The sequence below is a fragment of the Triturus cristatus genome, chromosome 7, assembly GCF_964204655.1.
Source record: "Triturus cristatus chromosome 7, aTriCri1.1, whole genome shotgun sequence".
NCBI lineage: Eukaryota > Metazoa > Chordata > Amphibia > Caudata > Salamandridae > Triturus > Triturus cristatus.
In genome coordinates, this window is record NC_140590.1 from 1,343,556,676 (window position 1) to 1,343,583,271 (window position 26,596).

General features: G+C 44.5%; 1 protein-coding gene across 1 annotated transcript in view; it reads left to right on the top strand.

The window, feature by feature from the left end:
• The window catches only part of TUFM (Tu translation elongation factor, mitochondrial), a 94,867-nt gene that overhangs the window by 21,275 nt on the left and 46,996 nt on the right, over positions 1 to 26,596 (top strand). The window contains exons 3-4 of the mRNA XM_085618989.1: positions 6,099 to 6,258; positions 14,573 to 14,739. Of these exons, the coding sequence (XP_085475115.1) occupies positions 6,099 to 6,258; positions 14,573 to 14,739 (327 nt within the window). The remainder of the gene's footprint in view (positions 1 to 6,098; positions 6,259 to 14,572; positions 14,740 to 26,596) is intronic.

Below are 26,596 nucleotides of genomic sequence, written 5' to 3' on the forward strand. Positions count from 1 at the left end.
AACCCTCTCTAGTCTGTGTGCCTATGGTGGGGTTGGGACGTGTCAATGGCGGGGGATTAAGAATCATATATTTTGTTTTCGAAGCATTGATCTCCAGCCCCCGCTCTGCACAGAATAACGAGAAACCATCCAGAACGCGTTGTATTCCCATTGGGGATTTTGACAGCAGCAGGGTGTCGTCTGCAAACATGATGGCAGGCACCCTGCTGCCGCCGAGCTTTGGAGCATCAATGTTCCCCATTTTAGCCAAGTAGGCGATTACCCCGTTGACAAAGAGGCAGAAGAGGGTAGGTGCAAGCACACAACCCTGCCTCACCCCCCTGTCAACAGGGAATCTTTCTGAAAGGGTCCCATTCCTGCCACACCTAACCCTCGCAAAGTTATTTTGATGTAACCGTATCAGGATATTCAAAATGTCTACAGGAATACCCAGGTCCGCCAACACTGACCATAATCTGGCTCTTGATACCAGATCGAAGGCGGCACGCAAGTCTACAAAGACCGTGTATAAGCTTCCGCCCTCGATTATTGCAGTTTTCCAGAACAAGAGGTTCAAACGGAAGATCTGGTCCGTTGTTGAAACTCTCCTCCTGAATCCCGCCTGGAAGGGGCTCAGAATGGAGGATTCTTCCATCCAAGTTTGGAGGCGGTCTAATATCAGCCTCCCAAACAATTTCTGTGGAACATCAATGAGGCTGATGGGCCTGTAGTTGGCTGGGAGCAGAGGCGATCCCTTCTTGTATATGGGGACAATCTCTGCGCCCAGCCAAGTACAAGGCACCTCCATGCCCCTCAAGACTGCGTTAAAAATCAACAGCAAATATGGGGCCCACACGTCAGGCTCTTGTTTAAATAGGTCTCCTGGGAGCCCATCCAAGCCAGGCGCTTTACCTGTTGCCAGCCCGTGAATCGCGGCACGTACCTCCCCCTCCGTGAAGGGGTCCCCCTCGTGTTGCCTGTGTATTTTGGGCGATGCTTGTGATGGGGGTCTATCTCGGACCTTATAAAGGGACTGGAAGTGATCCTGCCAGATTTTGGCTGAAATATTGGGCTCAATGGTCGAAGCGAGCTCCTCGGACCCTGTGTTTACTATTCTCCAGAATTTACGGGAGTCCCTGACAGCTAAGATGATGGTGAGATTCTCCCATTCTTCATAGTCCCAGTCAATCTTAGCATGGGTAATCAACTTCTTATGTTCCCTTCTACAAGCCTGTATCACCAATCTATTTTTGCCCTCCTTTATCGATGTCAGCAGGTCCTATTTAGCCTTTCGGCATGCAGCGTTGTACCAGCTGGGGCATTTTGCCCTACTGGCTCCCATCTTTCCCATGGAAAAGAGAACGTCAGCCGTGGACTTAATAAGGTCCTCATGTACCGACCCCAATTGTTCATGAATTCCGTGGGCGCTAGATTGGTCCAGTAGTGCGCTCACCTGCTCTAGTGAGGGAACAACCCGCGCGTACAACTCTGAGAGTTTACCTGGATTGGCAGCTAGTTTTTCCCACCTTACTCTCCGTCTATTGTTTGCAGGAACCATCCCTGTGGTGGACCCCTCATCTCCAGCCCCATCTACAACTATACCCGGGAGGAGATATTCTAATTCAAGTGCGTTGTGGTCGCTCTCCTCTCTGGGAATCACCCTGAAATCTATAACATGGGACCACGAGGACAATTGGACCAGAATATAATCCAATCTAGACTCCCGTCCTGCTTTATTGAATGTACAGATAGCGGGGATATCGGACTTCGTACGTCCATTGCATGCCCTGAGACCGTGTGAATCAACTTCGACATCACAGGGGCATATCTACTCATGCAGATATGTATGTATGTAGGAAGCTGGCTCTGTATATGGTATACCACTAAGTGGTTATACCGTGCACAGAGTTCAGAGATTCTGCCAGAAGCGTGCAGGTCTCAATGCAAACCCAAAGTGCTCTATTTGTGATAATGTGGGCGAGCAGCCTTAGGCCTTACACAGAGGAGTGTAAGACATTTGTTGTGCACACAATGACCAATAAATGACACAACTCAAAAAGCAGATTCACACCAATTTGATAAAAAATCAGCTTTGCTCAGCATTTATTTTAAGACCAAGATCTTAGCAAAAAGTTTAGTACATTTTTAAATAGATATTCCTTCCATTTTCAAAAGTGGGCACTTTTCAGTCTTTGCAATGTTAACCTGTGGAGGAAAACAACAATGTTGTTTTATAGGTTAAGTAGCCCACTTAAAAATATAGTCTTCGGGTTGCAGGGTCAGCAGAGGGCAAGGTTCAGGTAGGCACAAACCCTACACCTCCAGCGGCACTGAGGCGGCCTTGTGCAGAGGTCAAAGTTGAAGATCAGGTCCAATGTTATCCATTAGAGACTGGAGGTGCTTGAAGAGGCACTGCTTGCAGGTAAGTAGATCGGTTGCAGGGCTCAAACTTAAGAAGTTCAAACGAGCACAGAGGGGGCCATGAGGCAGCACCAAACATACACCACCAGCGCCATAGGGGTGGCAGGGTGTAGGGTGCAAACATTGTGTCAGACGCCCAATACAATTCAGTGGAGAAACTCAGTTTGGAAAACAGGCTGCAGGCAACGAACTGAAGGCTGCACGAAGGAAACCAACAAAAGTAAAGGTGAGTGGGAAAGCTGTAGGTTGAAGGCACACAGTCAGTCGAGCCCTTCAAGGCTCAGGAGCATCAGGTGCAGGGGTGTCCTTTGACGTTGGGTTTCTCTTACCAGAGCTAGTCTTGGTCGGGGAGCCTTTGGATTCGCATTCGGGCATCATCGTGGAATCAATGAGGGGGTCAGCCAAGGCTGGACTTGGATTCAGGATCACTGGGGAACCTTTTCTGCAACGGTGGTCACCTGGACACAGGCCGGAGGCGTCGGGTGCAGAGTGGTCAAGGATCGCAAATCCGGAGAGCACCAGAATCCTTGGTATTGCTTTCTTGTAGACAGAGCCACTGTCCTCGGGAGTTGTGGTCTTCTTCAGAGGCAAGTAGTCCTTACAGGGGTTGTGGAGGTCGCAGACTGCCAGACAGGTGACTTTTCTTTGCAGGATCTTCGAAGACTGCAGACAGACTGGTAGGGCTGGGGCCAAGTCAGTGGGTATCAACAGTCTCTGCACAGTGTCTTCCTCGTCCTGCTTCCTGGTTGGCAGGAACTACTTTGGGGGTTTGGGGGAGCTACCTAAATACTAAATGTAAGGGGTGTTTTAAGAGCGTGACAGGTAGGGCCAATGCTTCATTATGACACCCTACTGTGGAAGGCGCATAGTCCTAGCCCTGATTGGAGGAGTCCCTCATCTTCAAGATAGCGGGGACTAAAAGATGTGCTTCACCACACCTCTTACAACTTAAGGGTGAAGTTGCAGAGATGGGCACACGCCACCCATTCTTCCTAGCTTTTACCGCTGGTTTTCCTGCCCAAGGTGGGGGTGTAAACCCGGGGGCTGTCGTCTTCTGCTAGCAGCAGAGGCTAGGGGTCGCATTACAAAGGCAGAAGGCCTTTGAAGGTTTCCTCTCGAGCAATGTGCCGATCCTGGTGGCGGATGTGTATCGCCTCCGTCCAGGATATGCTTTGTTTCTGGTTCCTGCGAGCGGGGGCTCTCTACCCAGGTATCTAGAAACATGTCCGGTGGTGGCAGGTTGCCTAAAGCCAGTCTATGACCACACCAGGGTTAGGTTTTCAGGGCGCACCTCTGAGGTGCCCTCTGAGTACATGTTTCAGTAAGTCCCACCTTGGCATCAGTGTGGGTTTATTGAGAGGAGTAGTTTGGTACCAAACACTCTTGGGTTCAGAGAAGCCCTCCTGGTGCTGTGGAACTCGAGGTATTGATTTTCCAGCCCATGTACTCTATGGTTTCCCTGGCACTTACAGTATCTGAGAATAGACTTAAATATTGTAGGAGCACATATGCTTACGCAGATATGCCCACACCTCTGATATAATGCACCTTTCCTTGGGGATAAAGGTCTGCTAGAGGGGTGACTTAACAATACCTCAGACATTGCTAGTTGGCATGTGCCATGTCAATTTTGTCGTTTTGTCTACACCGGGTCATGCATGCTGCAGTGGCAGTCTGCATGGCCTAGGTATGGGGTCCCCAGTGGACCTTTTTCAGTCCCAATGCCCTAGGTACCCAAGTACCATTTACTAGGGACTTAGATGGCTCCTAAAGGGCCAATTGTGGAATAGTTTTAGGGAAGAAGCATTGGTACAGTGGCCCTGGTTGGCAGGGACTCTGTGCACTACTATCAAAACCACGTAATTTTCCAGGCAAAAAAGTGGGGGTCCAACCATGTCAAAAGAGGCACTTTTTCCACTGTCCACACATGTGGTATAGTGCGCATACCTCAGGGCTGTAAGGCCTGCTTTTGGGGTGTCTTACCTATACTGCATGCAGTGTTTGCAGGCATGGCACACAGGAGGATTGCCATGTGGTTTCCTTCACTTTTCTCTGCACCATGGCGCACCCTGCAATGGCAGTCTTGATGTTTGTGCTGAGGGATCTCTTTGGGTGGCACAATGTGCCGCAGCCCTTAGAGACCCCCTTTAGCCTCCTTGCCCTAGCTACCAGGGGTACCGTTTACTAGGTACTTACAAGGGGTGCTAAAGTTATTGCCAATTGGGGGAACAATTGTACAGTTTTAGGGAAAGAGATCTTGTACTGGGGACCTGGATAGCAGGAACCCAGTGCACTTCTGTCAAAATTGCATCCGATACCAGGCAAGAAGTGGGGGTGAGCATGTCAAATAAGGGGCACTTTGCTACAGTAAGTAATAGTATTCAAACATGATTTTAGAAACGTTCATGCTTTCACTCACTGTGACAATGCCAATAGTGAACTTCATGCCCCACAAATGAAAAGCAAATGTTTTGTGTAGCCGTAGAAGGAGGTACCTTTTGAGGTGGCTATGTCTAAAAAAAAATATTTAAAGTGCACAAGCGGGCTTCATGGAGAACGTACGCTGCATTCCTCATTCCTGTAAATGCTCTGACTTCGAAGTCAGCCATAAGCAAAATAAACACCAAGCTCCCTTGAAGACGCAGCTTGACATTTGACCTTTGTCTTTGAATGCCCAGCAGATGTGACGAGATCAGAACAATATTTACAGACCTGTTTACTACAGAAACCTATTTTGTGAAAGAATACTGTAAACACAGATTTGGCATACAGCGGTACAAACTGGAACTATACAGACTAAAGCAAATAAAACCACCAAATGGAAAGCCAGAAAACATGTTACAAACCACAAAGCCAATGGCAAGCAATGGGCAGAATGCATTCCCAAGTCAACTTTCTGAAACTCCCCAAGATGTATTTCGCATACCACACAGCTGCTGTGGCGTACCAAAAGATTGGAATGTTATTGAAGGCATTCCAAAAAGATTGTAATGTTATTGAAGATTGGTTCTTTTGCTATGAAATTGTAACTGTGGGAATCTCAATAAAGGAGGCTCCATATTATGGGACTCTCCAGTCATGGCATAAAACCTGTAGGGTTGTAAAGATCTCAGGCAAATGATCTGAAGGGATGCACTGCGCTTGAAAAACCTGGTACATAATTTATAGGGCTGTGCAGACATGCAGGGTAATTTGCTATTGTCTGTAGAGCTGTGCAGAAAAAGTGGAAAGGGTTAGCACCAAATCTACAGGGATGCTCACACTCTCCGTGCCCTAGCACAGAGTTTTAATTAATACGGATTTCTGAGAGGCAAGTGGAAGATAAATTATAGAACTAAACTCTATCTTCAGGGTCTGGCACAGGAGACTCAGGATTTACAGAGGTTTGTGCAAACTTGCAAAGTGGTTCCCATGACATTTTATGCAGTGACTTGGATGCTAATTCTTCTTGGATCAGTGTTTTTTAGTAATTTCCTAAACACCATATGTTAACTATATACACATTAATACATTCTCACTCGGCGGGGTGGGGGGGGGGGGGGGTGGTCCTGGAGATAAGTTTCTGGTATCTCATAATCTGGAACTTTGAGAATTAATGAGGATGGGCAGTGTTTGTCTAACAAAAACAGTTGTGTATTCTGACTGAGTAAAAAGGCTCCTTCTCCAAATGACTTTTTCTGCATCTTCTCTACTTTCAGAATCTTCTTGCCCAGCCAGCAGCTCTATGCTCTGTACTACTGCGGCAATATGCTGTGGAAGCAAAGAAAACATATCAGCGGGACAAACCTCACCTGAACATTGGCACCATCGGGCATGTGGATCATGGCAAGACCACCCTGACAGCAGCCATCACCAAAAGTGAGTCTCCCAACAACCACAAGACTGGAAGACTAAAGTCCTGCCGCATTCATAGCCGATTCACCCCACCACTCCTTTCACACAACCACATGCAGAGGGAAAAGATGACGGGTTACTTCCTGTAGCGACTGTTGTACACCTGATCCTCAGCCCTCTCTTTGTGTGCGATGTAGTTTTCTATTTGAAACCAAACCACAACACTTTACGGAGCAAAAATACCCAGAAAGTAGTAATCACGATTATAGCATTAAGACAAGTTTAATGTGGAATAGAGAAGCAAGGGTGACAGAGTTGATATTGAGAGAAACATATTGGGTTTTAGCTGCAGAAAACGGTTATCATACATGTGATTGGGATGTGAGCCCATGCATGTTTAGACTGGTTGAAGTAAAGATGGATTATGCAATGTAAGACTTGTGTGAACAAGAGGTGGGGGTAGGGGTATTGGATTAGGATCAGCCGGATGTAAAAGTAGGAGTGTTAAATGCTGGATTTCATGGAAACAGTTCATGTTCAAGAAAGGATGGTCAGAGCGGCAAAAGGAAGATGGGAAAAGAACTAGTTGGTTGCCTCGTATTAGTATAAGTGATATTATCCAATAAGTCTGTCCGTGAAGCTCATAATAGTTTGTTTGACAGTATTTAGTCAGAATGTGAGATTTTGGTTTTCATTTTATGATGTGGTGTACTGTAGCAAAAACAGTGGTTGTTCCGGAGGATCCCAACATGCTGTTAATATCTGCAGAGCAGATGTTCTCAAATATAGAGTTTGATGTAAGTTCTAAAATGAGTCGATTTGGGTTGGAAAAAATAGTTTCTATAGAAAGTGGTCATATCTATGAGCAATTCTATTTGTAATCACTGTGAAAACACATTTCCTATATGAATCTAAGAGGTGGCTTGTGAATAACATGTTTGGTAGATGTGTAGTTATTCTAATGCAAACACTGAGCATATGCTGACGACGTCCTTCCCCTGAACAACTCCAAGTCCTTAATACCGAATTTCATGCAACAAATTCATTTCTTTGCATCCATTTCTGATTTTAAGATCAATGAGCAAAACGTTAGAAACACCTTAGACTGATGAATAATGAGTAAGTCCTTTGTAAATCCTGTATTTTCAGTTTTGAGCACTCAAAGGTTGCTGGGCCTTGTCCTACATTGATACTTTTGCTAACCATTAATGTCACAATGCCAAATCACTTAATCTCCCTGTGCCTACTAAAAACAAGCATTTGCATTGAAATAGGTCCCACATTTGTGACAGTTTGAGCAATTGGCATTGGAAATGACAATGCCTTTGTGTTCAGAAAACCTACAAAGTACATGTTAACCTCTTGCAGGTTTTCAAAACCCATATATAAAAGGCAATGCCAATAGCTCAAACTCTCCCAAATTTGAGACCTATTGCATTGCAAATGCTTGTTTTAATAGTTGCCTTATTGCCAGTGTTCTCCTATTAGACTGAGTTGTGGTTGACTCAGTGAGCTTTGAAAGTTTACAGGTCGCCTTCTGTTTTTTTTAAGTGATTGACCAGTATACTGCCATCCAAATTTACTTTGTTGAACCACCATGCTCTCCAAAGGTCACTTTAAAAAAAGATGTTACTGTCCAAATGTGTAACACCTAGACAATGCCTCCACCCCAAGAAATTATTTGGGTCCCCTAGTGATGTTAGTAATGTCCAGGAGACCTGGTGTCCACTTGAAGACACAGTCCAATATATTGATGTTGAGGGACTAGTTATATGATTGCAGAGGTGTCATAAGTTCAAGTGCTGACATATAAGGATCTCCCAGATGTAGTCACTATATGTTACCTGGTGGTGGGACACCCACAGGGAATGGGGGACACCTACAACAGGCAATTGTTTCACCAGTTGATCTTGATTACTGGTCTTAATCGGGCTAGACTTGACTGTGGCTGCAACCAGTGATCGCTGCTTGAACATTAGGGCCAGAATAATGGTCAAACAGTTTGAGAATTAAAAGTTTCCTAGCAATCGTAAGGGAAAGTTTCAATTGTATTAAGGACACGGAGGTCCTTGCAGTAGTGTTCAACTTTAAAAACTACCTTTCCCATCAAACACTGTGAAAGGACTACAAAACAAATGTTTATACAACGACAACTCAGGTCATGTCCATATTTCTGATTGTATCATGGTCAACCTCCTCTTTCTTGAGTGTGACTGAAAATTCTCCAGTACCTTTCTTTACTCCCCTTTGGTTGACTCAGAACTTGGGGAAAAATTAAGCACGATCACGCACTTATCTAGTCTAAATGGAAGCCTCAATGCAGACAACAAATAATGAACAAGCAAATTCAGGATAGCATGTAAAAGACTCGAGTACTTTCAGTTAAAGAAGAGTTATCATACTTAGATCTTAAGACCATTTGGGCCACAATCCATGATTTCAGACCATATTCCAATAGATTAACCATGCTGGGTGAGAAGTTTACAGAAACCTGGGCGGAAATAATCCTCGCCTCAGTGTCTTTTATAGAATTGAAACATCCCGTTACAATTGCTTTGAAATTTGTCATTCTATGTCCGGACCAGAGGCGAGGATTATGCTCATTCGAAGCTTGTCAACCACCAAAGATGCCATATCTATCACCGGTTTAAAATAAAACCGTTTGAACATAGTCTGAAGACCAATCTGCGGCATTATGAATATCCTCTAGTCATGCACCTAGACTAAGGACTTTAGAGGCCATTGTCTTTCTCACAGAGTGAGCTCCAAATTGCGACGCATCAATGTGTGCATCTTGCATGACCCAACGGATCCATCGGGCAATAGTGCTTTGAAAGGTTTCTTCAGTGCTATCAATAACTGCCACTCTCAGTGAAGGCAAACTTCTTCCGTCATATTTTCGTATGTCTTCAAACATCATACATCAAAAGACAAAAACACTAGTTTAGGAGACTTCTCGAAGGACGGATAGGATGTCACTCTGGAATTTGATTTTGTTCTCTGCAAAATGTTAAAGGTAACCCCTTGTTGAGTAAAAACCAGCCCGGTAATGTCCAGCGCCCTGGCGTCAGAAACCCTGTGGCAGGAGATTAAGCATAACAACATTGCCAATTTTGCGAAAAATTCCTTTTGTGACAGGAAATCATTATGCTGCCAAGACTTAAAGGGGAGCACCTTGTTAACATCCCACAACGATGAGTAATGCGGCTCCGACGAAGGAAACAAGCCGAATCCCCCTCATTAATTTGCAAACCAGAGGATGTTCTCAAACGTCCACTCCTTCTTGAATCGGCATATGGCCAACTGAGATCGCTGAATGATACAAGTTGATAGTTTGCCTGGCCCAAGAGCTTAAAGAGGCCACAAAATTCAATATGGGGACAACATCACATCCCAGGGATCTTCAACTGATTTGAAGACACCAACCAGAAGAACTGGAACCCACACTTGCGACCGCCAGTGCGGAGTGATCAGTGCTCTGTTCGCCTATTGCTATTGTAACGGAGTTGAAAGGCGCATGATCATCGCAAAGGGGAGAAACGCATACCTGTGCTCTGCAGACCAATCTTGGAGGAAGGCATCTGTCGCCGCCCCCAGATGATTCATGTAGTAAACTGCTGAGCTGTTATTCATCTTGAGAAGGACACAACAAGTTACCTGGTCTTTTTGTCCAGCATTGGACCGCAAACGAGTCCACCATGAGCTCCAGACAATTTATATGCATTGCCTGCTCTACAGCGGACCATTTTCTGCCTGTGAATGAGTCCCCGCAGCGAGCGCAGCCCCCCCACCACCCCAAACTGGACTTGCTTGTGTCAGACTCAATAATTGACTAGATCTGGATCCAAGCCGAAAATGGCCCAGCCGCTCCAGGCCTTCATGTGCACCAATCGCCACCACATTTTGTCCTTGACCACAGCCGTCAAATGGACTTGTTTTGAGTACTCGATGCCCCTGCGGAGATGGGAGGCTTTGAGCCACTTGCTGACTGACCCTGTAATGTTGCTGGCCCGTAAAAATTGCTTGAATCGAGATCGATAGTAGACCTACCATGCTCGCGAACTGTCTTAACGCAGTTGCATGTTTGGACAGTGTCTTCCGAACCTCCTGTCAGATTTTCAAAAATGTTTCGCGACGGGAGACTTAATATTTTCTCTTGACCACAAAACCCAGAAAGATGGTCTGCTTTGAGAGAGTCAAACATGACTTCTTCTTGTTGATGATAAATCCTAAGTCCTCCAGGAGGTAAATGGTTGTTTGCAGTTTGTGTGCCAAGATGGCCCGATTCTGATCTATTGGCAGAAGATCGTCCACGTAGAGGATCAGGCGGTAACCATGGGCACTGAGGTGTTCAATAACTGGCTTCAAAACCTTGGTAATACACCAAGGGGTAGAGGAGAGACCGAATGGTAGGGTCTTGAACTCGTAAACCCGTTCCCGACATTTGAACTGTAGAAATCTGTGATGGGGGAGAAATGGGGAGGGTTAAATAGGTGTCTTTGAGTACCATCCAGTCATCTGTTCTCAAGAGATCGTGCAAAAGGTGTATGCTCTCTTCAAGTGGCAATACGCTAGCCATCCATTGAATTATTTGAGGTTGACTACTGGCCTCTGTCCCAGCCCCACTTTTCCACTAAAACTATGATTGCTGAGGAACGCCTATGGAGGAAGATAGGTAGGGGAAATCGCCTGCTTACTGAGTAAGTCTGCCACTTCTTACTCTCTCAAAGCTGATTGGGTGTCTGAAAAAACTAATTACATGGATGTGAGGTCTGGGAGGGCGAACCTTAAAATTCTATGTGAAAACCTTGGACTGTTTTTGCAAAGCTCATGCATCGGAGGTAAGAGCCTCCCATTTGTGCAAGAATAGAACTACACGACATCCGACCTTTACTCCTGAGGAATGGAGTACACTCAACTGACTGGGTCGACTGGAACTGTTCCCTGGAGGCGCCTCTGTGGTTACGTCCCCTTTATCCTCTTCTGGTGGGGAAGAATTCCCCGTAGCAGGACTGTTCCTGCCCTTTACAGAAGCCTTAATCCCAGAGAGGGCCTTGGGTGTAGAAATGGCCAGCCAGTACCCTCTGCCATGTCTCCCACAAAAAATCGAGAGTGGAAAATTTTCTTGAATGAGGTCTGAACCTTGTCCATGGAGGTATACGTGGGGACAAATTTGCCTAATTCCTTTTATGAAAGGCTCTCAGAACAGCTCTCCTTTTACCACTGCCCCTGTCTCTGTGGTCGCCAAGTCCCCTAGTTTGGGCTCCACCTTTATGAACCAGGAGTGGCCCGCTCTGCTGATAAAGTGCAATGAGCTTTCCCCAAGAAAATAGCTGCCCGTTGTGCCCAACCTAACGGCGAGTCTGGGGAAATCCCTGAAGCCGAAGCCTTGGCCTCCTCCACCAGCTCCAAAATTTTCATGAGGGGCCTTATCACATCCAATAACGTGTCCCGACAGGACTTCCACGATCTGTTGGTCCCTTTTTTGGGATCACAGATATATTTCTGATGAAAAGTAGCCATCCTAGTATCTATCTCCGGCGTAAGGGCCACCTTACAGACAAAGGACTGGCGCGGGCATTCTGCTTTAAGGCATGCACGCACCTCCTTCTCTAGAGGGTTTCCTTAGTCAGCTTTCCACATAATTGCCTACTTTTGCCGTTGGGAACCAGTCTGCTGAACGTGGGTACACCATTTCGTCAAGATTAATTATGTCAGAGATATCTTCCGCCTGAGCGGCTTTGGGGGCCTCATGGGTAGGGTCAGGAGAGGGGTGCCAGGGCCTGCTTAATTATGGGAATCTTCATTTTTCACCAATGGCGGTGAATAGGGGTAGGGTAATTCGAGTTGCGCGCCAAATGCATCCTCCGTGACTTCCTCTTGAGGGTCGGTGCGCACCAGGAAGGCCTTTTTTTAGCCTCTCAAAGTCACCAAGATCCATGGAGGGGTCACCTTTGCGTTTGTGGGGTCGTGTCTCCTGTAGGATTCCTTCCGGAAGGTGTAGGGTGAGTCTGGCACAGATCTATGGGTCTGGCACATGTGTGCCAATTTCATTCATGAGGTGCGTTTCAAAGGGCCCCATGGCTGCCACTACGTCCTGGTGAACCGAGGCGTCAACTGCCTCACAGAATTCATCATCCAAGGGAAGGATCGAGATGGGCTCTTCCTCTTGGTCGTGCTGCATGGTATCTTAATACGGGATGAAACACAGGCTTTAATTCACATAGTGCCTTATTGTTACAGGTCTTTTTTAGGCAGCCCTAGAAGTCTTGATTATGGCACTGGATGGCACCAGTGTCAATTGAGCTTGCACAGATACACCTTTTTGGGGGGTCTGCGCTCTGAGGTTATACTCCTTCGGGGATCATGCGCCCCGGGGCTAATACTCCCTCAGTCTTATTATATAGGGAAATATACAATACCGCCTGGGCCCCAGCGGCCACGCGCGCAATGTGCTAATTAGGGATGGTTTAAATTGCCGAAATACAGACCCGGTGAAACGAGGGGTTAGCCGCTTTGTTGAAAATGCCCGTACAGGCTTTATACAGACCCCAGCGGGGCGTCAAAGGGCTTACAAGACGGCCCAGATAGACCGAGGACTCCGCGGGACGTCGGCTCTTCCATCCTCCATCGGAAATTAGCGTGACCCCTACGGAGCAACGAGATGTGGCACGCGTTCTCTGAAGCTCCGTATGCCCTTTGACGGGCGAATTGCCTCACCGCACTTCAGCGGTCCCGGGAATCATCGGCGCATGTAAGTCGGAAATGGAGGGCTGACTTGCGCTCCCGCGGCAGGACTCTGTAAGGTGAGCCACAAAAGAAAATGAAAATACGACATTTTAGTAGTAAAGAAAAACGGATACTCATCTGGCTGGAAGCAAGAAGTTGATTTTATGGACATGACCTGAGCTGTGATTGGATGAACTTTTGTTTTGTAGTCCTTGCCCGGTGTTTGATGGGAAAGGTAGTTTTTAAAGTTGAACACTGCTGGAAGGAATAAAGAAAAAGTTTAGCATAATGCTTGCATCTGGTCCCGACATAGAATAAAGTTGATCTCCACCAGCAGAAATGGACCAATGTTGAGGTGCAGACACACTGTCTCCTTGTGCCTCTGTGCTGAACTGAGGTTTGTAGGGGCATCTTTCAGGCAAGGAATTGGCTGGAGCAGTGTAGGCTCCCCCTTGCCTATCCATGAAAGCTGTGGTGCTGCTCCTTGGCCTAGCTATTCATTTTGCTTTTGCGCTGGTCATCAAATAACTTATTTCTAATAAGAGCCGCATCACGCTGCTGCTCCAAATCCACGAGCCCTCACCTAACTCGGCAGAAACACTCCCGTCCTTGCCAAGAGCTTAATTTCTGCTCTCGACCCACTACCTCGCAACTCTGCAATCCTCATGGTATTGGCTCACTCGGCACAAACAATTTTCGGTGCTGCATTATTATTCAACCAGCCGCAACATATCTGACCGACCTCCATGATTCGCATTTGCTCATGATGTGATTCCACATCAGTGAGGTGTTTCATACAGGCTGCACTGAATTCGTACCTTTAACGTACACCATCACCAATCCAACTTGGGTAGGTCTCCAAACGAGTCGGTAAATATTAATAAAGTTCATTGTACAGGCTACTGAATCTGTCCTTTAAATGCTACCCTGGAAGTATCTTTAATTGCTGGACTCAATTTGGTAGGCAAAAGGAATAGCCCATACACTGCTGTTGATCTCCTGAGGTGAGCTAAAAAAAGTATAGAACAGGGGTTCTTAACCTTTTGACTTCATTGGACCCCCCCCCATCCCCCCCAAGCACACTGAATCGTTATAAGAAATCCCAATGAGTCGTTATTGGAAGCAGAAGACCCTCGGCCCAAGCAGTTTCTATGATTTGAACCTCAAAACAAGTGTAAGTAAAATACAAAAACCAGTATACACTATACAAATATTGAACTGTTTTGTTTAATTCACAATTGGATGTGGAAAAAGTTTCATTTTTCAATTTTGCTTCTTTATTTGTTTATATTAATGTAAAAGCTATTTAATTTTGAAAACTGTTGTGAACACCCATAGGTCAAGAACCACCCTTGTAGAAAATTCAGGCAGCTCCTTAATTAGACCACCTGTAAAATAATACACTTACTTCAAATACATGCCCACACACTGGAGAGGTTAAGAAGGAATCTTCTTGTCGTTCTCTCTTTTCTTCCTTAACCCCCATCAGCACCCTCTTTGCTTCTACATAAGAGTGCAGGATATTTGTGAATACTGGGTAATGTTTACTCTCAGCAGTTAGAGTGCCAAGAATTATCATAATTCTGACACTTGGTTTTACTCCCCACAGTTCTTGCCGAAGCGGGGGGAGCTAAGTTTAAGAAATATGAAGATATTGACAACGCTCCAGAAGAGAAGGCTCGTGGGATCACCATTAATGCTTCGCATGTGGAGTACGCCACTGCAAACCGCCACTATGCACATACGGACTGCCCTGGGCATGCTGACTATGTTAAGGTATTACATCACGTTCCCTGGTATAGGCTGACTGCCCTATGGAGAGTTTGGAAATTGAGAAGAGGAGAAGAGGCACTGGGGTGAAAAGGGGCAAGGGGATATTTGATCTGGGATCGGTCCTCAGACGTAAAGGATGAGGCCAAGAAGATAATGTGGGGTGGGGGATTTGGGACAGGAGGATGATAGTTTATTTTCGGAGATATTATATAGTGGCTACCTAGACAAGGAGACCAGTGATGTGTTTCAACAGGAAACTTGACTTTGTGTGCCGTACAATGCAGGTTACATGCACACTTTTGAACGTTTTCAGAAGCACTAAAGGTGATTTGATGTTGGATACAATTCACATATTTACAATGGTCCAGGTTTGTATAAAATATGTAAGTTTATCCTGATTTATGCAATAGTGGGATAGGAGTATACATGCATTGAGATGGGTCTTTTATTGTGGGTCTTTTACTCTTTTCCTGGGGTCAAATGTAAGGGTGCCATTCTTGAGTGGGGGGATTTTTCCACCAGGAGACAGAGGTGAAAGATAAGAGGCTAATTTTCTGCTTATGTTTTGGGTACCTTCAGAATCCGCTTGTTAATGCTGTTGGTGGTTCAGGAGTGGTTGGTGAAGGTGTTAACTTAGTAGGTACTCAGATTTCAGAATATTATTGTCCATTAAATAATTGCAGTTTTAGATTGGTAAATGGGGAGAGTCCTGAGAGGGGGAGAATGATGAGTGTGTACTTTGGAGAATTCTAAGACAAAATAAAGATTGGAATGAACCCCGTTAAGGCAAATCTCTTCATCTGGTGAAGTTTTACTGCCATAAATCAAGCATGAAAAGACAGTCCGGTAGGTTTCTATGTTGTATTTTAATGTAGCGGACAGCAGATGTGCCCATCTCCCGTGCTGTCCATGGAAGCTGCCAAACATGGAACGACAGCCTCAAACAATGGGTGGATTTGCAAATGCACGTGAAATTCCACTGCACGATTAAAGCCTCATTACAATTCTAATATAATAGTATATAACACATCCCCTTTCCTTCCCAACAAAAATGGAAAAGGAAGAAATAAAATAAAGGAACTTTGAGAAAATAATAAGCATGTTGCATTATTACAACCCTGCACGCAATCAAAACACTGACTGTACATAATCTTTGAGAAAGGTAGGTGGCCTGCGTTCCTTTACAGACCTTTTCTCAATAGCAACATCGTGAACAGCTGAACACTCAGTGTGAGAACTCGCACAAGTGAATGGCTCACATTCTCTTACAGACCTGTTCTCCACAGCAACACCTTGAACCTCCGAAGACACAGGATGAGAGCCCACACAATTGCCATCACTCATTAACATAATGGCACTTTCTCTGTCATCGTTCCTAACGGGACATTCGCCACCTTTCTAATACAGAGCCACCCTCTGACGATTCCACTTCTCACCATTCTCAAGTAACACATGAAAATTATATACCTGTTTGATTTTACACGGAACCCTACATTTTGATAAACCCTCCACAAACCTCTCCGCTTTGATCTTAATCCAATCACCAACCTTGAAATTATGACTCGTACCATCAGCAGCCACAGGGCCAGTTACCTCCCTGTCCTGTTTACTACGTACCACCGCCTCTCTCAGCCATGCTGATACCATTTTTGAGCCTGGTAACCTACTCTTCATGACCTCAAAGGGGGATTTGGAAGTTGCCTCTTGCACATTGGTGCTGTATGCCCACACCATCTCCTCGACTTGCTGCTTCACACATTCTCCACAGCCATTTGAATAACACCATTCACCAATCTATTGGCCCTTTCTACAATGCCATTACCCCGGGGATTATAGAAAGAAGTGCGGTGTTGGCAAATACCACACCTTCTTAAAAATCTCAATATCTCATCAGAAATAAGTTGTGTGCCATTGTCTGTAATGATTATCGATGGAACACCTTCCTCCAAGAAAATACTATTCAAACATTGAATTGTACTTTTGGTGGTGACTTCTTTATTAATTCAACACAAACCTATCTTGAAAACGCATCAACTAATACCAAAGCAAACCTCAATTTACTATGCAACTCATTAATCGGTAACCAATCCTTCCACGGAACAGAAGGTTCTCCTGGCTGTGGTGTTATTGCAAGAGTGATGTTGCCATTATTCTTGGATGTCTACAAACTGAAAATGTGACTAAAGGAACTTATAACATGTGAGCACTAAACTGCAACTGAATGCTGTGTATTGTAAAGCTATACTAATAAAGTATTGTCAGTGTAGAAGTACAGAACCCTCTACTTGCTGTAGCTGTATGTCACTGTAGAAACACACACAATGGGTGTGCGTGTCACCGTTTGAATACCTCCATAGAAACGCACACAATAGGTGTGTGTGTCACCGATACGGTGCCGTGACTTCTCTCTTAATAATCTTTAGCAGGTGTGTCCATAACTGTTTTGATGAGCACTGTAGAATACGGCTGTATGTGCGGCTGAAATATGATAACCAGTTTAAAAATGAGGGTAAAGATGGCCACTGCATAGTACATCTTGACGTGGGGCCTTGAACAGCTAGAGCGGGTGAAAAACACTGCCCAAGATTGCCACTGTGCGTCACCGAATGTATGGAGCGTGACGCTTGGGTTATCGAAGATCGCCCTTGGATTTCAGAGGCTCAAGCGAGGGGAAAGGAAAATATGATTACAGACTCTGGATTAAACCATAAAATATGGTTGTCCTTGCCGCTAATATGGCTGTAGATCGCCACCCTGTAATCTGGTCGCAGTCCTTTATCGACTTTCGTGTCGCAGAGCTGCAGGCTTCTATGGGAGCGGCCACGGGTTCTGTGTGGTCACACAACTGCTGTATACTCCTGTCATTGTCTCCAACTCAGGAGTACCTCTAGCCAGCTCGTCGCCAAAATTGGCATAAATCAAAACTTGAAAAGACCGTCAGGTAGGTTTATATCTTGTATTTTAATGTAGCTGACAGCTGTGACCAACTCCCATGCTGGCCAGGGAAACTGCCAAACATGGAACGATAGCCTCAAACAATGGGTGGAATTTCACAAGCACGTGAAATTCCACGCACATGATTACAACCTCATTACAATGCTAATATAACAGTATATAACATTTACCAGCATACAAGCTTGTCAGAATATTTTTTTTATTATAGGGAAGGTTTCTGTAACAGTTTTGCATCTGTTATAATCTGTAATGTTCAATATACGTCTCTTCATTTTTGTTTGGGCCTTTAAAACTCGTCTACTGCCGCAATAGCAGTTGGGACAGAATTCCTCTTCGTGGCTTATTAAACTTCTGCTGCCCTACCCCTTTAACACCTGCTCTGTTTTTCCTTGAGTAAAGTAGACAGTCCGTGTTCAACTTTTTTGCAGTGCTATTGGTCAGCGGAGTCTGGTGTAGTAAATATCTTAAATAGTAGCATCCATTTATGTCACTGTCTGAATGGGTGTATAAGATGGCGATCTCCATTCAAGTTGCAGTTTGACATGGTGGCCAAGACACCTACATTTTCCTGCATTCATAGCCCCCCCCCCCCCCCCCCCCCCCAACAATCCAGTCTTATTTTGGGTGAGGAAGAATAAGTGTAAGTTTGTTTGGTGTGTAAATAATACTTGACCATTCCGAACTGGCCGGACAATCTACTAACTGCTCTAGACATCTGAGAAAAGAGGAGGAGGAGGAGGAGGATGATGATGATGCACTTCTCCAGGGGTGTTTGAATGAGGAGGTGGAAGAGAGTAACAAAGCAGTCTACAAAACAATGAAGTAGTATCAACTTTCATCAGATATCCAGGAAAAAGATGAAACCTTCACGCTCAAAACAGAAACACTCCACAGTCTTTCCTCTGAGTCGACCCTGACCTTTCATCTTGTTCCAATTTCTTCATGCTGTCAAATTCTCACGCAGCCTCCTAATCTCTGAAGACATGTATTCAGTTTTTTTTGCCTACATGCGTTTCATGTTACACCAAAGCGATTCATCCAATCTCCGGACCAATGCTCACATCCTAGTGCTCTTTGATCTTTTTTTCTTGCATGAGTTGGTTGAGATCAGGGGATGCAGAAATATTCCACTATTTTAATGACAATTATCTGTTTTCAGAAGTTGTCCAGGTGACTCCTTTATATTGTGTCTGGTGCCCCAGTTTGAGCAGCACAGTCCAACTCCTTGAGTTCTTTTTCTAGGTCCCTATGTGTTGGCCTTTACCTATATCCAAAATCAGAGGGGCTTTTGGACTGCCCTCACCTTGTGAAGAAAAGCTTTACTTCACTTGGTTCATGCTTTCGCCCTTATGCAACAGACACCTGGGCCAAGTAAGTTGTACTTTGACTGAACATTGAGGAGGTCTTCCTAATGTTGTTGGGCAGCTGCATCCCAACCTTGGCTAGTGGTAGCTCTCCCTCAGGCTGGGGACAGCCCTGGATTCCTGGAAGTCATTGCACTCTGACTCTAGACTACTCCACTAAGAGAGGAGCTGCGTAATTGCTGGCAGCTTTACACACGCTGAAACTTCTGCAGTTCTGCTTGCCTGCATTTAGGATTGGTTGCTATTGTTGTGTCCTAATAGAGGTTGAATTACTATACCGCATTGACGTTTTCCTTTCATTGATAGACTGCTGTTCCACGAGATCGGGTCTACATCCTGCTTAGTTTGCAATACGTTTTGTGTTACAGAAAGAGTCCAGCTGGTGTCTGTTGTTGCGTTTTTTTAATTGTATTGCATTTTCCTGGTGTGAGGCATTTTTCTGCTTTCCCAGAATGCAGTTCCGACCTGCATGTTTGAAAGTGCAGGTCTAAATTGAGGTATTTTCATTGCCATCACTTTACATGATGCTCGCACCTATCAGTATCTACCTAAAGATATTTTGCCATGTGGTAATTAAGTTTCCTTTAAAGAAAGATTCCAGGTCCCTTTCTTGACTCCTCATTTGATCTGCGTTTAGCCGATATCGTGTAGTGGATATTTTCAGGTCCTGTGAGGCGCTTGTGGACAATCATAACTATGGATTAAGTGTTAAAAACCTTTCATATCAAGACAATTTATTTTTGTTATTCATATAGAGCATTCAAAGCCCTAGGTGACAGAGCTTTGCTACATGATACAGCTGTACAAAGCATAAATGGTATACGGCATTTGTTGATGTGGTTAACAGTACAGTTGACAAGGACATTCAGCACTTGTAGAGACATTTAACATTGGCCATGTACAATTGAAAGATGCCGAGGTGTCATTATGTAGGAAGATGTTTTCTAAGTTTGCTTTTTTTATTTGTATAACTAACTATACTTCATAGACATTAAAGCTGTGTTTTGTCGTTCATAAACCCTTGGGTTCTGTTATTTCCTTGCGCAATCCATTTTTACTTGCTACTTTATTCATCTACAATTAGAATGCCATAGAATCTTTCGCACTGTATAGTGTTTCATGTAATAATGACTCTCAAACATATAAATGTTCCACTAATGCAAAAGCAAACCAGTCACTTTTTGAATCAATAGGAAATGTTTGATCACCATATTTACCAAGCAGACCTTTTAAATCTCACAATTTATAAATCTGATCTGAAAAGTGATCTCTTAATTCTCAAGGTTACCAGTCAACAGTTGGTTAAGTCAAGTTCATGTTGAAACAAGTTGGTTTAGGTAACCTGTAACTCATACCGTGATATTGATGCCAGAAGTAATATAAATGCTCTACATTTAACAAGTGAGTTGAAATGTAAATTAATGTCTCTCAGAGACACTTAAATGAAAAATAGGAGACAAAGAAAAAACCGCCACTCAAATAAGAGGATGGCAAAATTGTCAACTCGGGAGAATTTTGGGAGTGTTAACTGCAGATGGTAGTCAATCTTTCATTAGAAATGTTTGTAGGTGTCTAGACATGATTTTATATGCACAGATATATCTGTTAACCTTTACACAGAAACGGACCCCAGCGTTAAAATTTTTTTTACACCTGCTTAGATAAATATGGCACATTCTAAAAGTTTGAACTTTTATTAATTGAAAAAGAAAAATTCATAATTTTCATAGTACCCCCTAGAAATAAAGTAGACCCTTTGAATAATCTGTGTTATTGCATTACCATTTTGTTGTGAAAGGTGATTGTGCACTTTATATTTGTTCGATATTTCTAATATAAATATTCATTTAATTTGTGCTTTTGTCTTTGCTGTAATGTTGCACTTCCTGCCTCAGGGAAAGCGTCCATCAGGTGCACCGCTTTAATCCTCAAGTAGGATGTAATCCGATTCATCAATTTTAAAAAACATATTCAGAAATGAGTGTTGCTCGAATATGAATTTACCTTGAAAAAATGAAAGACCGGAGGCGTTTGGCAAAACAGGAACAGTTGGCTTAATTAAACGTAGAGGCCAAGAGAGCAGGCAACCGAGTCGGGGGTCTGAAGACTGTTTCAAAGTACATTGATTTTGGCCGTCGTTTTATACATTTCACAAAATGTAATAAAGCAATTTTTGCATTCTTTTTAGAACAGGAATCTGTGCCTAGTCACAGGGCCATAAATCCCGTAGTTTGAGAAGAAGCGCAGGTGGGTCTCGACTCTTCATGGACACAATGCAGAGCTAATGGGTGTATGTCCAGATGTCCGACATGGGGAGCGCGTGATCAATGCGTATAGTGTACTTGCTGTTCTGATTGGCGAAGTGTTCCTAACTTAGTGTGCCATCTGACTTTATGGTTTATTGATAACGTGCGTCCCTCTGGCCAAATGTGTTTTATTGGGACCAATCTCCTAAGTCCATTGTGGTGTCGCTGCCTATCTGTGGGATCGATCTGGGTTTTTCTGTTTGCACCTTTTTCTAAGGGTTACGTATCACCCCACTGTTGATCTGTCAATCAGTTGCTTCGGGCCTAGGTCACAGGGCCTGCCTGACCATGTACTTCTGACTCTGGTTGAGGGGGAGGTCAAATCGGGTTATTTGAACAACAGTGATGCGAGTTAGTTATTATACGTACATATACATCGTGACGTCCATTGGTATAGTACTTTCCAGTATTAACATTAGTCTCCACGATTCAATTATCAAGTTCAAATGCTTTTTTCATTCTTTCAGTTAAATTTTAGTATTTAATCTGTATTCATATGCATACATGTCAGCGTAATGATTATTCTCACATTGCAAATGTTGCAATGCATTTCGGGCAAAGTGCCCTTCAGGGGAATGAGATTCATGTGAATCAAAGTTACGGCAGAAATGATAACTCTCTATCAAGCATTCAGGTCGACTGCCTTGTTGGCTTTGCAAAATCTCGCTATGCTGGCTGGGCATTCACATCTTTATTGCAACTTTTATAATTTTATGTTTTGTCCCTGGCACAACCCTACCCCACTTCTTTAGCTAGGTCTTGACAGCTCGTCAGGGGGTCTTGGGATACCAGTTTTCATAACGGGCCAAATACCCAGGGTCCTAAAGAGCAAAGAGCACCACCACATTTGAAGATTCTTGGTTGTCCCTGTTACAGCATGAACTGGGTGAAACGTCTGAGACCTATGCATAGCTTGTCACAAAAATTTCATAAGGAGCTAGAAGCTTTCGAAGCTGGTTCAAAAATGACTCAACCAAGACCTTTAAATTAGTGACAAAGTTGATAAGGTGCCGGGTGAAATTGTGGCAGCCTTGGCAAGGGTTTGTACTCTAATAAACCATTGTTAAAGGCAGATGAGATTTTCCTTCAAAGAATCTAGGTTGAAAATATACAGTTGACGCATTTAGGATCTGAAGTTATCCTTTCTAGCCTTTCAGTGCATTCAAACACAATAGTAATTTTGGAGAGCAGAATGGAAACGTGACGACTCTTTAACAACCAGTCCTTGAATAGCTTTAAGCTCTGAAATTATTCCTTATAAAAGTTGTAGTAAAAAGGAAACCTGGATTTTGCAAATAATGCATGCCAGCCCCGTTTGCTAAAATCAAAGGGTTAACATATGTTCCTGTAGGCTGAATGCTACTTAGTAATAATCATAGAATGGGGCCTTTAAATCTATGAATGGTAGATTTATTTGCAAACACTAAAACACATATGCAGCAGTGAATACACAATAGAAAATCTACTTATTTCTAGACATAAAATGCTTATTTCCAACAACTTCGGATTTCCTTGAAAGGTGAACATGGGTTCTTTGAGCCCAAAGGAGACAATCCAACAGATAACAAAACAAGTATTGTCAAAGCTAATAAGTCTTGCCTATGAGAGCCCATGGCTTTGGCAATGATTTGTAGCCATGCTGTACAGCAGCTTGGCTGTCGAGCAGCATTGCGCTATCATGCGGCCAGTGCTAATGCAATATAGTGCTGCCCTCATCATTGAGCTTTTTTATAATATATATTCTTCCAATTTTATTTTGCAGTTTATTAGGGATGAAGGACGCACACAATAATGGCACAATTATTTGCTATATTAATTATACAATTTGTATCATTTTTAAGCGTGTGCACCTCCATCCCCTCTTGCCTATTTGAATCTCCCATCTGCATCTTCCCTCAGTGTTGCCTCATTCCCCAAGCCACTCCTCCGTTTGAGGGAAAAATCAAATAGGGGTGTGGGTTGGGGGACAAACAAACACGGAGGGAGGGAAGGTGGAAGAGGACACAGGTGGTGGGGGGAGGCAAGAGGGAATGCAGCAGCACATGGGCAGAGGAGGGTTGACTTTTGGGACTAGGGCAAACACATGGATATCGCAGTGGGTGGATGGGGCTGGGGCAAGAACAAGGACAATAGGTCAGGGCAAGCTTCAAGTGCACAGATAATGGAGGGTCAGCATGAGGGTTTTGGGCAAGCACACAGACAACAGGGATTGGGCAGGAGGGGCTGGGGAAGCACATACAATAAAGGATGGCAGAAGGATTTGGGGAAGCTGTGCTGATGCTTTGCAGTGCGGCTAAAACAAATTTTTAAAAAGCGACATGACGCTACCAAGGCTAATGCACTTTTTAAAAAAGTGCATTAGCTCAGAATGCAACATAGTCCTTATTAGTACTAATTTTATCCATGCTGCAAAACAGCCACGCTTCAGTACATTTGGCTACAAATCATTACCAAATTAGGCAATGCCCATGCTGTACAGCATGAAAAAAAGGCAATGGCAGAGCCAGCAGTCTCAAAAGTTAGACCCATATGCTTCGCTAATGCTTGCTAGCTCTCGCCACAATGCCCCTGTGATTCTGAGCAAATCGGTTGATCACCCCTTGCGTAAAAAAGCATTTGCAATGCAATAGGTCTCGCATTTACGTGACTTTTAGCTATTGGCATTGTAAATGACAATGACTTTTATTTATGTGTTGTTTTTAACCTGTAAATAAAAGGCATCATCATTTACAATGCCAATAGTGTAAACTCTCGTAAATGTGAGACTTATTGCATTAATTATGTAGCCCACGCGTCTTGGAAAGGATGCCTAGCTATGCTCCTCTTACAGAAACCACCACACTTTTCTCACCCCAACTACTGTCCTGATGGGACACATTGGCCTAAAAAGATTAAGGTCATTAAGAACGTGTATCATACACAGAGTACTAACAAACGCACTAACCCACTGAGTTGTCTTGTCAGTATCCAATGGCTTGCTGTTGTTTCTTACTGTCTGTTGCCCTGAGTGTACTCAGTTTTGAAAGTATCCATTCATCATTCATTCATTATTTATTACCAGTGGTCTAAGGGGACACCCTCTCATACAGAGAGCGTCTGGAATTCGCTGGAAGTCTTTGGCGCATAATTATAGTAAAGTTGAGATGTGGAGCATTGCTTTTGAAAAGCTAAAGTTCACTTTCAAATTCAAAAGAATACCTCGTCGTGGCAGGGACTTGCATAACATGTTTCTGAGACGCAAGACATCCATGATCTGACAGCCCTGGAAGGCAGACAGACCAGAACAATGGCATTCTTAAAGGTTTAGGAGGATTCTCGCGCAGCCCTTATTACACCGCGACTGGATTGGGTTGACCCGAACCTGCAGAGAACTCAGGCCATCGTGCGCTTAGACACAGATAGAAAACGCTGCACAGCCACCATCACCACAATAAGAGTGACATCTCAGGGCTGTCCCCTCGTCAGAGATGGCATTCGCTTGCATGCATAAGCGGGATGCACACAAAGCATGACCGGCAGTTACCCGGAGCCTCAGCGCTCCGAGCCCTTTTCCAGACAGGATGCTTTCTGCGCGTCCGGGCCCAGAACGCGCACCTGAGGTACTCACCGTTCACTCTGAGGCGTGAGGTGACGTGGTGACTCCTAGCCGGGCTGCTTACCTGCACACTGCTGGCGTATGGCGAGCCTGGCTTATCCTGCTATATCACTGCCTTTGTGGACAGACCCCTCCACGAGGTGCGCCGCGCCGTCAGTCGTTCGTGGTGCTGTGTATGTGTGTGTTTTTACAGTGCGGCACCATAATGCTGCGCCCTTTCATTCCTATACCGGCTTGGTCTGGTTTGAGGGAGGCATTGACGGAGCAGGCACGCTCGCTCCCGCGTCTGAGTGAAGCGTTTGTGCTTCCGCAAAGCCCAGCCACTATCCAAGCAACCTGACAACGCAAACATCCAGATATCGAGGTTTTCTTGTCTGCGTAAAGGTCATGAACGCTGGTTGCCATACGCCATAAATAGCACCACTTTACACCCGACAACCAGTTTCTGTTGCCCGCTGCCATGACACTGTGCTGGGACCCCAAACCTTCCAAACCCCCAATGCTTCCGAGCTCCCCAACTTACACCACCGCCCGGAAGAAGACTTCATAACCCTCCTCACGTGACTAAATAGGCGTGGAGAGAAGGAAGTGGAGGGTCAGTACGTAGACAACCTGCATGGCAAGTTAGAAGAACTGTCGAATGAATGACGCGGAAAGAGTACTAAAGAAAACTTGCTACACGAACGAGGAGTCTGAAAAGTTAAAACGTCATCCATCATACAAAACACATTTTCGAAACCAAAGTGCACAATTGACGTGTTCTTGATGAACACAATTTCAAGAAAATGATAGCTTTGGAGTGAATGGTGGAAGGGAAACAGGACACAACATGACGAGATGCAGCGTGCATGCGCTGCAATGCTAGGAGACTGGGCGGGGCCTAAGGCAGATAGGGCGGACACAAACCCCACTTCCAAAGAAGCCGGACAGAAAACCAACAACTATAGATCTCGCCAAGGCAGAAGGCAATTGCACCCATGTCTATGTCTTAGTGAAAATACATTTGGAAGAAGATAACATCTATTGTTAGAATAAACATCCATTTCAAAGTAGAAGGACTTCTTTGCGTGTGGCATAGTAAAACATAGCTACAAATGGCAAAAGGTTCAACAAGAGTGACGGTAAGGGGGAAAAAGAAATTAAGTAGTACCTTAACCACGGCACAATCAGCGGAAAGACAGCAGTCAAGGTGAAGCAATCAGTACTTTGCCCATGCTCCGACTGTAAGAAGAGGAAGTGAAGCCAACAGGATCTTGCCAATTTGAAGGCAGCTTAATCAATGGTGAGCGGCAAGCCCCTTGTTGTATACAATCTCTCTCGCAAGTGAGAGAGCATGCAGCGCATGCTCGGTCACAGGAGAGACTTAAAAGCATTAAGGATATTTTTGTCAGAATCTATTTGCTTACCGTTTCCAGGTTATCCCTTTCTGATAGCAGATATTGTCTCAACAACCCCATATTTCTTTGGGTCTGGATTGCTGTGGCAGAAGCACACCATAGTTTTCTGATTGCCTGTTGCACCGTACCATATCGTGCACCGTACCATATCGTGCACAATCTTCACTTTTAGGGGATGATCTACTTCTTCCCCAGCACATGGTTATCCTTCGCTTAGCTCATAGTCGTGCTATCACATTTAGC